Below are 14,737 nucleotides of genomic sequence, written 5' to 3'. Positions count from 1 at the left end.
TTCTACAATTTATGACAGTAGAACTTAAGAGTCATTTTGAGATGGTTATTGAGGAAGCTTTTGGCAGCAAACAGACACAAATTCATGGAAATTTATATCCTGCTACAGGAAGCCACAAAAGAGTAGTTACTTTAGTTAGAACCAAATCTCAAGCCCTCAACTGGATCAGCTGATCATGAGAAGGAGTAAAACTCCACTCACAGTATTTTCAAACAGCTTTCGGGCAAGTCACTCTAAATACCCACTGTTCCAAGTCAATCCGACTGTAACAAGGGAGTCACCTGAAACCAACAGTACTGTATGCTTTGTAGTACTAGGGATATAACAGCACTAGATAATGAAACATACCCTGACAAGAACCAACACGATCATCATTCTGAGAACAACTGTATATTCAGAGAATTAGAATGAATCTAGAGGCTGAGAGAAGGAAAGAGAGCATATTTGGAGAGGATTTATATAATTGACTCTAAATATTGTATCTCTGGAACTACAGCTCTCTATTGAAACAGGTAAGTTTTAGCAAACTACAAAAAGGAATAATGTCATAATGTGAGCTACATGACAGCCTCATTGGTTCAAATAGCCTTCCTGGTTCAAATGGCAACACAGAACCCTACAGTAATTCCAACTACCAAGTGATACACCCATTCCTAAGGGCAGATCTGCTGGATCTCCTACTGAAGGAGACAACTCAGGTTTGCTTTTACATTTTATCCTGTAAATAATGTTTTCAAGTCTGATAAGTCTAATTAAAAATATTTAAAGAACATTAAGGGAGTGTGTAAAAATGTTGAGTATCTAACTGGTTCAAAACAAAAATCAGTATTAAAATAATATTTGGATCTATGTGTATAAAATATTAGTTTTAAAATGGAATTTGTTTTCTGAATATGATATGAGGAGATGACCACAATACATTAATAAGGAAACACAAATACAACTTGGAAAATACCATGTACAGGACTCACTATTAATTAAGGCAACAGACTGAAATATACAAGAAAAAAAATGGGCTAAAACGCAAGTGACCTAAATATGAAGAGTGAATGCAGCATAAAGAAGTGCTTGGTTTGGAATAAATAATGGATGGAAGAAAGACACCATTTTTTAGTGCACATAGTTTGTTATTATCGAATAAAAACAATAACCTTGGGGTAGAGAGATGTGCCTACAGACAAGAGCTTAAATTCTCAGCAAGCAGGTAAAAAGCCAGGCGTCACAGCACCATCTCTAATCTCAGAGTGTGGAGACAGGCAGGTGCCTGGAGACTGCTATCCAGCTAGTTTAGCTCAATTAGTGCGTTGCAAGTTCAGTTAGAAACCATGTCTCACAATATAAAAAATTGAGATCAATTCAGGAAAGCACTGGTGTCATTTGGTGGTCTTTCTCTTGTTGACTTAATTTTGAGTAATTTGTCTCCTGCTAACAGGTCACATTTCCCTGCTTCTTTGACATTTTATCATTGTTGTTATATATAAAACATACATAAAGAGACACTAGTCAACACTGCCCCCACTCCAGCACACCGGAGAAGCACACCTTTTCTTGTCAGTTATATCTTGTCAGTGTGGATCTCCTGAATGCAATCGGAATTGGCCCCCAGTGGAGCTGACTTGCAGCTTTAGTTGTACTTGATCACCTTTGGTTACGTTTCTGTAAGAGAGGGCTTTCCCTGTGCACTCAGAGGCTTCTCCCTCTAGGACAGCACTGTTCAGTGGGAATGAAGCTAAACACAAAGATAAGCCACTATATCAAATAGTTTATAAGTAGCCATATTGAAAAGAGTGTTTCAAAGTGGAATATAGTTGTAATAATAGATTTGTCAACATGCCTGCATTACTCCTTAAGCAACACATAACTGAAGTATTTTACTGAATTTTGAAAGTCTGATGTATATTTTATGCTTAACAAAGCATCTAGAGAGCTCCCTTCTTGCAAAACCCATGCCCACTCTAAGGCAAGTACAACTGACCTCTTCTTACATGTTCTATTTTCAATGCTCATGTTGAAATCTGTATTAGAAGTTTTTCCTCAATAAAATCCAATAATATTTCACGTAAAAAAATCCCAGCTTGACTTGCCATATTTGAACGGCAGACTAGCCACATTTGCTTGTGGCTACTATGTTGATTGGTACACCTTAGAGTGACTCTGTCTTTTTATAAATGTGCAAATCAACTTCTTTTCTTTTCTTTTCTTTTCTTTTCTTTTCTTTTCTTTTCTTTTCTTTTCTTTTCTTTTCTTTCCTTTCCTTTCCTTTCCTTTCCTTTCCTTTCCTTTCCTTTCCTTTCCTTTCCTTTCCTTTCCTTTCCCTTTCCTTTCCTTTCCTTTCCTCCTTCCTTCCTTCCTTCCTTCTCTTCCTTCTTTGAAACAGGGTTTCTCTGTGTAGTCCTGGCTGTCCTGGAACTCACTCTGTAGACCAGGCTGGTCTCGAACTCAGAAATCTGCCTGCCTCTGCCTCCCAAGTGCTGGAATTAAAGACGTGTGCCACCACTGCCCAATTTGCAAATCAATTTCTTATGGCTCACTCTTCCCATTACCAAAGGTGCTACGGGGTGATGCGTGTGTGTCTGGGGCTCTTCCAGATGCCAATTTATCACTATAGCCCATGTGATTTGATCAGTGTCCTTCAGTTAACCTTTTGAGGATAACTATTTTCCTGCTACAAACTGAGTATAAATTCAAGCCACGTTACAATGTTTATCATTGTTCCATTTCTTCCAGTGGAAGAACAATGTTCAATCTGATGGAATGGCACACTTTAGTTTTTAGTTCATCATTGTGATGAGTATTTAGGTTGTTTTCACTCTTAAAAAGATTAAAACTATAATAAATAATTTGACTATAAACGTTTGTATGGACAGATATGTACATAGGAGTAGAATCGGTGGACCAAATGGTAACTATGTTTAATCTTAATAAACAGGACTTTTACATACCCAGTTCACATTCCAACTGGAAATGTATAATCTTGTGATATTATAAATATATGTATGTATAAGTAGCTATGTATGCACCTATATTTACATATATGTATTAATGTATATTTATGCTCAATTTCTGACAGAATAGCTCTTAAAACGTTCTATATCTCTAAAATAGTATGAGTGTATATACAAGCTAGTGAGGTGAATAGGGCTATGTCCTCTGAAAGACCAAGGCAACATTGTGATAGGTCCTTGTATTCAGTGTCTACAGAAGGAAGGTCTGAAGGTTGCCAATGGGCAAGACTGTAAATAACCTTATTTAGGCAACAGCTTACCCAGTGGATGTGGACAGGCTTCTGATTGGATTTGTTCCAAATGTAAACATCAGGAACTGCGAGGTCTCACACTTTTTAAAGATGGACTTTGCTGCCTACGTCAAGAACATTTTCATTACCCCAGAATGAATGAATACTTTCATTGTTAATACAACTCCCATTTTTCCCCTCATTCTACACCATGAAAAATAGTAATCCACTTTTGTTGTGGATCTTTGTGTGCTGATACTTACATATATTCAGGAATCATATAATACAAAATGAACCTTTACAGCCTTGGCCACTGATATTTATGGTTAATATATTCATAAAAAGTAAACTCAGTCCTAGAACCCAGGGTCTTCTGCTTTGTCTCTGTTTTTTTATTCTAAATGAGCCACTCCTACTTCATTCCTATGTGGCTTCTTCTTTTGCTGTTTGTTCTCTGACGTTGGTGACACAGCATCTCAGTGAGATCATGAAATGCTTTTGATGAGCTCTTGGGTTAACCTTGTTAGTTTAATTACATGAAAATGACTTAGAATGTGAATGTTCCAGGAAAACTGCTCTGCCTAGCATGCCTGTGGACTCTAGAATTCTATGGTGTTTGACACCCTGGCACATAGTGCAAGTCTTGTCTATGTCGGACTTCAAAGTTACCATACATGCTTTGAATGCAATTTCTCCTGAGCCAGGAGAACAGAAGTAGGCAGAAGAAAAGGAAAGTATTGTGAAGGATACTGACATTAAAGAGAAGACTCTGAGCCTCCACTAAGAAACTACTAACAAGCCCTGACAGAGGAAAAGCAAACCTGAGGGACCACCTCCCTGACTACAAGCAAGGAAGCTGAAATCCCTGCAGGTTCTGAGATGGGAAAGGGAAGGGCAAAGGGGAGGGGAGGCCGTCTCAAGGTTTACGTCACTAATGGTACAGACTTTATAATACACTTCTTTCCCCATCACCAAAGTAAAAAAAAAAAAAGGCCTTAAACAAAGATGATGTATTCCTAAGTACTGTAAATAAATCTGTGGAAAGACTTCTAAGTGTTGGAAAACGTAAAGGCCTTTCTAATCCTCTCCCTCCTCCGTAATACACAGTTAGAGATAGAAGCCTGGGCTTCAGTCTTACTGGAAAGCACACTACCATTGCACTATATTCCAACAGCCCTCAAAGCTCTAAGTTCACTCACTGTTGGATAAGCAACAATTATTTTTAATAGTTCCCACTTTTAATTTTTAAAATCCCAAAGATGGGTTAGATAATTCATAAAACCTCACCAAGCTTTGATATCCTTAGGTTTTTATATAAACTTAAAGAAATAAAAGGTGAGAGAAATACTATAAACTATATAAATAGTAATAAAAGGACTGGACCAATATGTAAACCAGAGCAAATTGGAAAACTTTATAAATAATATATATATATATATATATAAATAATATAATATAACTTTATACAACTTTATAAACTTTATATCCACTCAATTGAAACTAGATCACGGGTATGGTGGTCACTGCTATGATCTTAGTGCTGGGAGACAGCGGCACTGCTGCAGCAGGATCAAGAGTTTGGGGTCAACTTGGACTATACACTGAGACGAGGTCTTAAAATGAAGGGGAAAGTAAAAACTCTGTGTCTTCTAGGTGGTGAATTTGAACATTTTCAAAGCTATGACATCTAGAGAACTGTAAGTATTTAAGCTTTTAAAAGACTAAGACTGTGACATCTTAAATCTAGACCAGCAGGCAGAGCAGTACTTGTACAACTGCATTTTTGTGACTTTTCTCACTTGGCATTATTTGCAATTGTACTTGTACGTCTGGCAGCAGTTGCGACTTCACTACAAGTTATGTATTATTTTTACCACGGTCATTACATACGTTCAGCAGTAGAGTCATCTGCATATGCTTGGTGTGGTTTGCAAACACTTGGTGACAAAATCCAGAGCCAGGAACTTTCACAGAAAGTGTTTACTGTGAAATTTCTTCTTAGAAGTTTGCTTTTCTTTACAGCTTTGATCCATATGACATCCACAAGCCTACACTTCAAATAATGGCTTATGCCTAAATTAAGAAAATGTTTCACTTTGATACAACAAGACTCCAGTAGGATGTGGTAGTTCTAGAAAGGACCTCATTTCTTACGTGATTAGAGAATTGGTCAAATATGAAGGCTGCTAAACTTTCCATGCTATGTTTCTTCAGTTCATGAGGACTTGGTACTTACAGTCTGCTGCTCATCAACACTTCACAGGAATACTTGATTTGTCTGAATGAATTTAAAAACCCACAACTGAGGAAAATCAGAAAAGCCTAGTTTGAAATATCAAAAGATCCCCAGTAAAAAATATTTCTAGAGGCCATGCAAGTTTTATTGATCATTGTACTTCTCTGCAGAACAAAATTGTTGCAAGACGGAACGTAATAAAATCAACTTACTGGTAAATATCTTTCCTGAGGACAGATCTGCCAAGCGGATTATCAGCCTGAGGAGCCATGGCAATAGAGCCAACCTTCAAAACCATTGTGTCTTCCTTTGCTGCCTGATTCACTGTAACAAAGGGAAGTGACATGAGTATTACATGTGGATCTGTGATGCACAATGAGATATTCGTGGAAATAGGATGCCGATATCTTACAAAAAAAAACCAATAAATGAGAAAAAGAACAATAAAGTTACATTTAAAATAAAAAATAATAAAAAAATTTGATGCTTTTGTAAGTCTATTTCCGTTTTCTGTTTACCACAATTAAAAATCACAATGAAAAAATAATCAACTTACTTTAATATAACTATATTGTTTTTATTAAGTATATGTACTTAACAATAAAACCATATAATGATCTAATTCCACAAAATTGATCCCACCCACTCCTGCTTCCTGGCCCTGGCATTCCCCTGTACTGGGGCATATGATCTTCTCAAGACCAAGGGCCTCTCCTCCCAATGATGACCGACTAGGACATCCTCTGCTTCATATACAGCTCAAGACATGTAGTTCATATTGTTGTTCCTCCTATAGAGTTGCAGATCCCTTCAGCTCCTTGGGTACTTTCTCTAGCTCCTTCAAAATTCAATGACTTTTAACAATAAATCAACTATAAGAACTGTTTACCTATTATTAAACATTGAAACATAATATACAACTTTCCATACTGTAAGTATTTTAAAACCTGTAAGGTCAGTTAAAGCTCAGGGCTGGTGTACGGCCTCCTGCCCATGTGGCACTCCCAAGGGCACTGAGAAAGGTAGTGGTGAGAATATGAACACAAAGTTTTGAAAGAAAAGATACTCCTGCTGCTTCTCAAGGAGCCCTTAGGATCTGCCACAAACAGAACAGAGGAGAGCTGGGTGTTAAGCCATCCTATGAACATCCTACGAAGGCACAATTCATGCTTCCCCAACCGTGCTGCCCAAAGAATGCAAAAGCTAGGAGATTATTTCCAGCTGTTTCAGCAGCACACTTGGTATGGTCTGACTTTGATTAGTCCAAAAAAAGAAAGTTAGAATTGAGAAAATGAAAAAGCAAGAATAAAGCTTGTCGGAAAGGGTTGGAGGACGAATATGACAGGAGAGAGGTGGGAGGAGGGTGGGTAGCAAATGGCAGAAATGGAGATGAACTATCATAATAAATATTAGCATGTGGACATCTTAGTAAACACAATAATTTAAAAGGCCCATTGCAAAAAAGATCAAACAGAAAACTCCATCTCATGCAGCTGGGCCACTTTCAAATGCAGGCGGTCTGGCTTGATTATAGGTCCTCATAGTATGACCAGTGTTTACATTTCACAGATCTTGCATTATATGCCAAGCTTAATAGATCCATGTGGGAAAAGCATCTGATTAAGCAGAAGGCATCAATTAAATCAATAAATAGTAAGCCTGGAGAATAGACTATACCGCACAAGTACAATTAGTGGACTTGCTAACTGTCTTTCTAGGCTGCAGACACTACCTGCCATATGAAGTCTCAACTGCAATAGACACGCAGCAGTAAATGAGGTGCATATGGAAGAAAAATGACATACTTGCGTTACATACAAAGCCAGACCCAAGAACAGAACTCTGCTACAGCCAAGTATGCTCTCAGTAGGCTACTCTATGAAGTCAAGGTAAAATACAAATATAAAACGACTTGCTGACAAGCATTCATGAATTAGATTAAAATTTTATTATAGAAAGTAGTGGATTTACCAACATTTTATTCATATACAAGCAAGAATAATGAAACTGTGAACTTGCATAAGGAAATGTCTTGAGTGATTTCTTCAGTTACTTTATAGCTGGGAAGGTAGCTTTAAAGCCTACCTTTCTGGCTTATTTAACCTGCTTTTAATTGTTGGGCCACATGAGGAAATGTTTGCATTTAAAGCATTTTAAACATGAAAATCAATACCTTCCTTCTTTGCCTTAGCTGTTTTAAGTGAGCCTCATCAGGAACCACTCATCCCAGGAGAAGCATGATATGTCTAAAACACAGCACTCTATGATGAAATAAAAACTAAAGCAGAAAGTGAAACAACTATAGATTTAGAACCTTGATAACTGTGAAAGAGGCAAACAACACTTAGACGGAACCAAGGTGAAACTCGAAGTGAAAATACACTTTTTGCTCACAAATACTGTGAGAACCATTTAGTACATCAATTAGATAGACTGTTTAGGCAAGTGAGCAAACAGGAAATACAAGGCAAAGGTTTATCTGAGTCAGTAATATCAGTATAATTACTAACACAGGTACATACATACACATGCACACACGCACACATCTAATAGAGTATAACTGCAGCCTTTGCTGACTGAAAACTTACTATGCAGATCAGCATGGCCTTGGACTTCTGGCAATCCTACTGCCCCCGCTAAGGAGTTCTGTGATTACAGGCACAGCCCACAAGCGTTGATGGATTTATGTTTTTAAAGTACCAGCTTATACTAGTTCACTTAGAAAAATTAACTTGCTGATACTGTTTTGTAGTCTTGGTAGTTTTAGACTTAGTAAGTTGTTAATGAAATAAACTCATGGAGCTATTAAAAGTTGTATTTGTAATTAATACTAACTATTATAAATATTGTGTGAAATGAATTTCTAAAAATATAACTTTTAGGCTAGAAGTTCATCCCAGAGATATTGTGTTCATGAGGAATGAGGCTCCATGCTCAGCACTAGGAAGAAAAAGAGCAGCAAAATAACAACAGAAGGAGGAAGAAGAGGAGGAAGAGGGAGAGGAGGAGGGAGAGGAAGAAGAGGAAGAGGAGGAGAAGCCAAAAGAAAGTAGTGTTAAATATGAGAAAAGAAACTTTACAGCCAATTAATCCTAAAGGTAATTAATTAAAGAAAACCGAGTCCTTTGTAAAGCAAGGTCTTCAGTGGCATCCACACTGTGGTACCAACAGCCTCCTAGCTCATGTATTTGCAGGTCCTGCCTCCTCTCAGTATGCTACCTATGTTTATTTTTTCCCTCATCTCAACCTTCACCTCCAATATAATTTTCTGCTTAGGTTTCAATGAAATTTGGCTTTACCAATTTACATTCAACTGAAACTAAATATGTATGGAATAGAAAACATAAGACACATTCTGCAAAGAATCTTTGTGATACAAAAAAACTAATTACCATGAGTTATTTAAATTAAATAAGAACGCTGGCTCAGTAGATAAGGGTGCTTGTTGCTGATTCTAAGACTCTTATTTTGATCCTTCAGGAGGATAAAGGACTCCCCTAAATTGTCCTCTGACCTCCACGTGCCTATGTGACATTCTCCCTTCCATTCATAAATTATCTATTCAGTTGAAAAGTTCATAAGGAAGGATGGCTAGCTAATTTATGTGGTATTTCTTAACAGTCATCTCTACCATGGTCATGAGAAAATGATAACCTAACTTGTAAATTTGGCCCTTAGGAACTTATCCTCTGTAAAAATTTAAGTTCTTTAAACCACTGTAAATTTATTGTAAATTATTTATTTATTATTCATTAGTCATCTAACTAAAGAGTAACTACACAATAGCATAAAGGTCATTCTATCTGCAAGGGATGTGAGTTCTTCCCGGTGTGGTTATCAGGTGGTCACACATCACCTGCTCAGAAGGGTGAACCGTTTTTTATGATTCCTGTGCTGTATAAACTATGTGAGCAGAGGAAAGCAATTGCATAGGTCTGCTATAACAGAGCATATCTGAAAATATTAACTTTCAATCTCAAAGCAAGTAATTTCTAAGTAATAGTCATAAAGGCAGTAACAAGTATATATTGAGAATTACTAATACATTGAAGTTAGTTCTAGGTACCTTGGCAAGTCTATAAAACTCTATAAATGCTTTTTAATTATTGAAATGAAAAAGTTTACTGTTTTAATAAACCTTAGTAACTGGTAATATTCAAACAGACTATCTTCTGTTAATTAAGATCATCTGTGCAGGTAGAGAGAACAACAGAGAATAGATTCTGAGAACACAGTATATAACACACGCTTTACTCTGGTATTTGTTACCACTGGACACTTAGTCTTTCTTCTACCTTTACATAATAAGAAAACAGAAAAGAAAGACTGCTCCTATTTCTATGTAGCATGGACTAGGACATGTATCTTAAATACTTACCTTTTTCTTTTCTCTTGTATTCATAAGAATATAATGATTAGCAGGGTAGTTGCTATGTATTGAAATCGGTTATTCCTCCAAAGTGCTTATGTTGGGGCTAAAACCAAGATGATGGTGTTCAGAAGTGGGGCCTCTCATTATGAGACCCATCCAGGGCAGGAACCAGTCCCTCACACTATTAATAATACTGTGTTGTGCTTGCAGACAGGAGCCTAGCATAGCAGCCCTCTGAGAGTCTCTACCCAGCAGCTGATTGAGACAGATGCAGATACCCACAGACAAACATTGGACAGAATTTGGGAACCCCTGTGGAAGAGTTAGGGGAAGGATTGAAGGCCCTCAAGGAGATGGCAACCCCACAGAAAGATCAACAGTGTCTATTAACCTGGACCCCTGGGAATTTCCAGAGACTGAACCATCAACCAAAGAGGACCAACATAGGCTGGTCCAAGGCCCCCAACACATATGGAGCAGAGGGCTGCCTTGTCTGGTCTCAGAGGGAGATTTGCCTGATGCTGCAGAGACTTGATGCACCAGGGTGGGGGAAGCTGCCCTCTTAGAGGTACAGGTGAAGGGGTGGGGGGAAGGAACTCTGCGAAGGGGAGACCAACATTTGGTATATAATTAATTAATTAATTAAGAAAGAAGTGGGACTTCTATGAAGTAATAATTCATTCATAAGCATTTCATCTGCTATAAAAGGTCAATGTGTTTGTCCCTTCTGCTGCTTTGTTTTGTTTTGTGAGGTTCCAGCAATGACATACTAATTTGCAAGCAGAAAAGAACCCTCATCATGGAGAGAACCTGCTAGTGCCTTTATTTGGCTCTTCAAAGCACCCAGACTATAAGAGATAAATTTCTACTATTTACTAATTGTCAGATTAAGGTAAGTGTAACCACAGGAATAGACAATGGTAGCATAGGAAAGATCATAACTCCTCCTTTTCTGCAGCTCAGAATGGCATGATGGTAAATATGGCCACAGATGTATTTGTGATAGTAAGATATGAGGCATACAGAGTTCTGATTTAATAAAAATGGTACAACCTCCTCACGGGAATAATTCTATTAAAGAAGAATTAAATGTGAGTCTGCTACTTTATGATGTGTCCTAGAGTCACTGCTTGCAAGCATCTTACACTATGAAGAGAGTTTCTGGAGCCATTATCCTTTTGCTTCAGCCTGCAGTCCAACAAAGGTCTAGCAGCTCCATCTTACTCAGGTGAACTTAGCTTAGTGTGCTCAATTCCAAACTCTAAGTGGCAGAGCTGAGATTTCTTTTTAAAAACTCAATCTGTATAATTTCAAAACGCACACCATTATCAATGGAGCTATTAACGTCTCTCAAAATTGCTACATCTTTCAATTCTTTTAAGACAACAAAATTTAAGACTACAATGAATTTAATACAATATAAGATGGGATTTCCTGAAGGTACTAGGAAGCCCAGAGAAGCAATGTTTATCTGTGGACAAGTTTTCTTCCTGTTCTTCATCATGGGCATTTATATCAGGATTTTCATAAATTTCATTATTATGAATACTTATTTGGATTTTTTGAATAAAATTTTACATATCTTGGATAGTAATTGAGTACAGCATTAGAATTCCAAGCAGAAAGGAAAATGCTACAGAATAAAAATAATCTGTTTTCTAATTCTACTAAATAGTGAATAACTTCTGTAAAAAAGCCATAATGAAGTAAGTTTTCATTCATATATTAATAAGAAAAATTATTTAACTCAAACCCCCTAACCACCCATCTCCAAGCTTCACAAATGGAAAAAAAAAAAAAAAAGAAAGAAAGCAGAAAACTATACCTGCAACAGTTGACTGTGTTTCTTCTGTTTGGGGAACAAAAATTCTGATGACACTTGTATTGATATAAATCAAAGGTAAATTGCGTGAAGTCAGCGTATGGGTCCTCATGGGCTGACCTGAAGATTTTCTTTTCTCTCTTTGGGTCTTTGGGAGTTTAGTGTGAAATACACTTGCAATTGCATTAAGTAAAGGAAAGCACACAACAATATCAAACGCTTGTGCAGAAAGAAGAATTTCATGAAGAAAATGAGGCGAGCCATCCATTAAACCTTCAGATAACTTATAAAAGCTTCTTCGCTCATTTCTTGAGGTTAACTTGTGGCGGACATTTTTTGTTACAGCTTTGGTGTATGTCAGAGAAAGAAATCCATGCTGCTGATGAGCACCATCTAGAAGTTTTGTAGTTGTCTGTTTCAGAAAATGAAAGCAGAATACACATTTCATTTTATTTAAAAAATAAAATAGACAGTATTTGTGAAAGAGAGAAAAAAAAAGACGAGAATTTTGACCTTCTTGTATCGGTCATCCTACACTTAATAAACATGAGAGTGTTTTTCCCCTAATCAATTAGTGGTACATAAAATTCTATTCACTTAACATGACACTATACTAGAAATTATCTCATTTACAAAACCTCTTCCCAATACCTAACAAGAAAAAGAGCATATTAGATAAACAGGACAAAGGAACCAAGAAGCCTTGTTGTCTCTGGGTCTGCGATTCCATCTACCCAGGGCCCATTTCTCCCTCCTTCCTTCAGGTTTACACATATAACCAACAAGAGATCAGAGGCGAAACCTATGTAATTCAAATATTACTGCTGAGTTTTTTACTTTTTTCTGTTGCTTGTTTGCGCTGGCTTTGTGTGTGCCGTGTGTGTGTGTGTGTGTGTGTGTGTGTGTGTTGTGTGCACTTGCAGGTGTGCACATGCTAATAAGTACTCTACTTCTGAGTTCAATTGTCTGCTAGATTTTTAAACTGGATTGTATAACTCTGTATGAATTTTTAAAGTTAATTACCTTGACCATTGGGAAACACATGGAAAGTAATCATTTAGTGCTGAAATATCATTTCCCCTAGTGGTCTGCCTTCACACCATTTAGCCCTTCCAAGCTTCCTCTTTATAGCTATTGTCTGCTTCCCTTCTTTTCTTTCTATGCTTGAAACAAACAAAACCACAGTAAAGCTAGATAAAGTGCTGTACTTTGATTCCTAAGTGTTGGCCAGTAGGTGACAACAACAGGTGGAAAGGGCTGTTGTCACCCCAGAAGAGAGGGAACAGCAATGTTCCATTCCCAGGTATCTAAATAAACCAGTCCATAATAAGCTTCTATTGAAACCCTGGAAAGAGCATGAAAAGCATTTCAATACATGCATGAATTTTTTTTAATGTTTTTTAAAAACCTTTGAAACATGTCAAATATAAGCACTCTTGAAAGGTTAGCTATACAAGGGAAAGGCTTGCATTTTCTCTCTCTCTCTCTTTCTTTCTCTCTCTCTCTCTCTCTCTCTCTCTCTCTCTCTCTTTCTTTCTTTCTTTCTTTCTTTCTCCATCCCTCCTTTCCTTCCATCCTTCTTTCCTTCCTTCCTTCCTTCTTTCTTTCCTTCCTTCCTTTCCATTTCAATTGTTATCCCCTTCCCAGTTTTCCCTCCACAAACCCTCTATCCCATCCCGTCCCCCTTGCATTTTCTTAAACTGCTGTACTTAAGTAAGGAGAATAAATACACATAAAACATTTGTTTTCATATTTCCAAATGGTTAAAATCAGCATTTTATTTAAAATTTAAAATGAATAATTAGAGAGCACAAGTAATTAAGAACTTTTCATAGAAGTGACTCTTGTGGGGGCTAATCCTAGCGCCTGAGCCCTGGAATTCCTCATGCTTACAGTCCCTTACAGAGTTCCAGCCCTACTCTAGGGCAATTAATTCTTTTTCTTTTTTATTATTTTTTGTTCTGTTCTGTTTTGTTTTGTTTTTGTTTTTTGTTTTTTTTTCCAAGACAGGTTTCTCTGTGTAGCCCTGGCTGTCCTGGAACTCACTCTGTAGACCAGGCTGGCCTCGAACTCAGAAATCTGCCTGCCTCTGCCTCCCAAGTGCTGGGATTAAAGGCGTGTGCCACCACTGCCCAGCAATTTTTTTTTAACTGTAGATAGAAAATGTCAAAAATGTAAACGCTTCAAAATAAGATCTGTTGAGTTGTCTGAAGACATTTGATGTGATTAAGACTGTTTCTTAGGGCTCACTGACAGTCACCTGCTCCCAAGAATGCAAATGAGCATTCAGGTGAATGACTAGAAATCCAAGGAGCTTCTGCTCTCAGACAGCACACCTCAGACTTTGTAGTACGAAAGAAACTATTAGAAAAAGTTAAAATTCAATGAAAAAAGTATTAGTTATTATACAAATAAACTAGTAAGCTTTATTTGTAAGGATAAAATCATAGGAAATATTTCATAAGGATAATATTTACAACTTTTCAGCTTTATATGAGAACAAGGAAGAATTTTGTAAACACTGAGAAAATATTAATTTTGTGGTGACTTAGTACACTAAGCAGCAGCTACATTTTAAAATTTCATGAACTTTATTAAATTTAAGAATTTCACTTAAAGGAATGAGTCTAATAATATATTTACATATGTTGAACCACTCAAAAAATATATCTTTGATATGTCTGAAAGTTACTAGGATGTACCCTAATTTAATTTTGTACCCAGGAAACAAGAACACTACAAACTTGTTTTGATTAAAGACAGCAATAAAAAGTACTTCTATTAGCTGCGAGATGACAACTGCTAAGAGAACAAAACCAAACCAAACCAGGGGAAACACAAAGCAGTCTGGGCAAAAGTAACCCAGGAATGACAAACACTGTATTGGTCAAAGCTTGATCGTTCAACACAAGTAGAAAGCCATTTTACTTAATAACTTACTTTGATTTTCTTATATTGATGACAATATTAACTCTTACTCACAATCTCAGACTAGCTATATACATACAGATGGCAATCAGCACATGACAGAACAAATTTATGATACAAAAACAGATTATAGTTCACTCTATT

General features: G+C 36.9%; 1 protein-coding gene across 1 annotated transcript in view; it reads right to left on the bottom strand.

Annotated features, from left to right (window-relative positions):
• Positions 1 to 14,737, bottom strand: part of Vps13b (vacuolar protein sorting 13B) — a 560,112-nt gene that overhangs the window by 273,180 nt on the left and 272,195 nt on the right. Inside the window, exons 29-30 of the mRNA NM_177151.4 lie at positions 11,669 to 12,077; positions 5,684 to 5,795 (exon numbers count right to left, since the gene is read on the bottom strand). Of these exons, the coding sequence (NP_796125.2) occupies positions 5,684 to 5,795; positions 11,669 to 12,077 (521 nt within the window). The remainder of the gene's footprint in view (positions 1 to 5,683; positions 5,796 to 11,668; positions 12,078 to 14,737) is intronic.

Source organism: Mus musculus, chromosome 15 (genome assembly GCF_000001635.26).
Source record: "Mus musculus strain C57BL/6J chromosome 15, GRCm38.p6 C57BL/6J".
In the NCBI taxonomy this organism is placed as follows: domain Eukaryota; kingdom Metazoa; phylum Chordata; class Mammalia; order Rodentia; family Muridae; genus Mus; species Mus musculus.
Note: the sequence above shows the minus strand (reverse complement) of the source record. Positions and strands in the feature narration are given on the sequence as shown.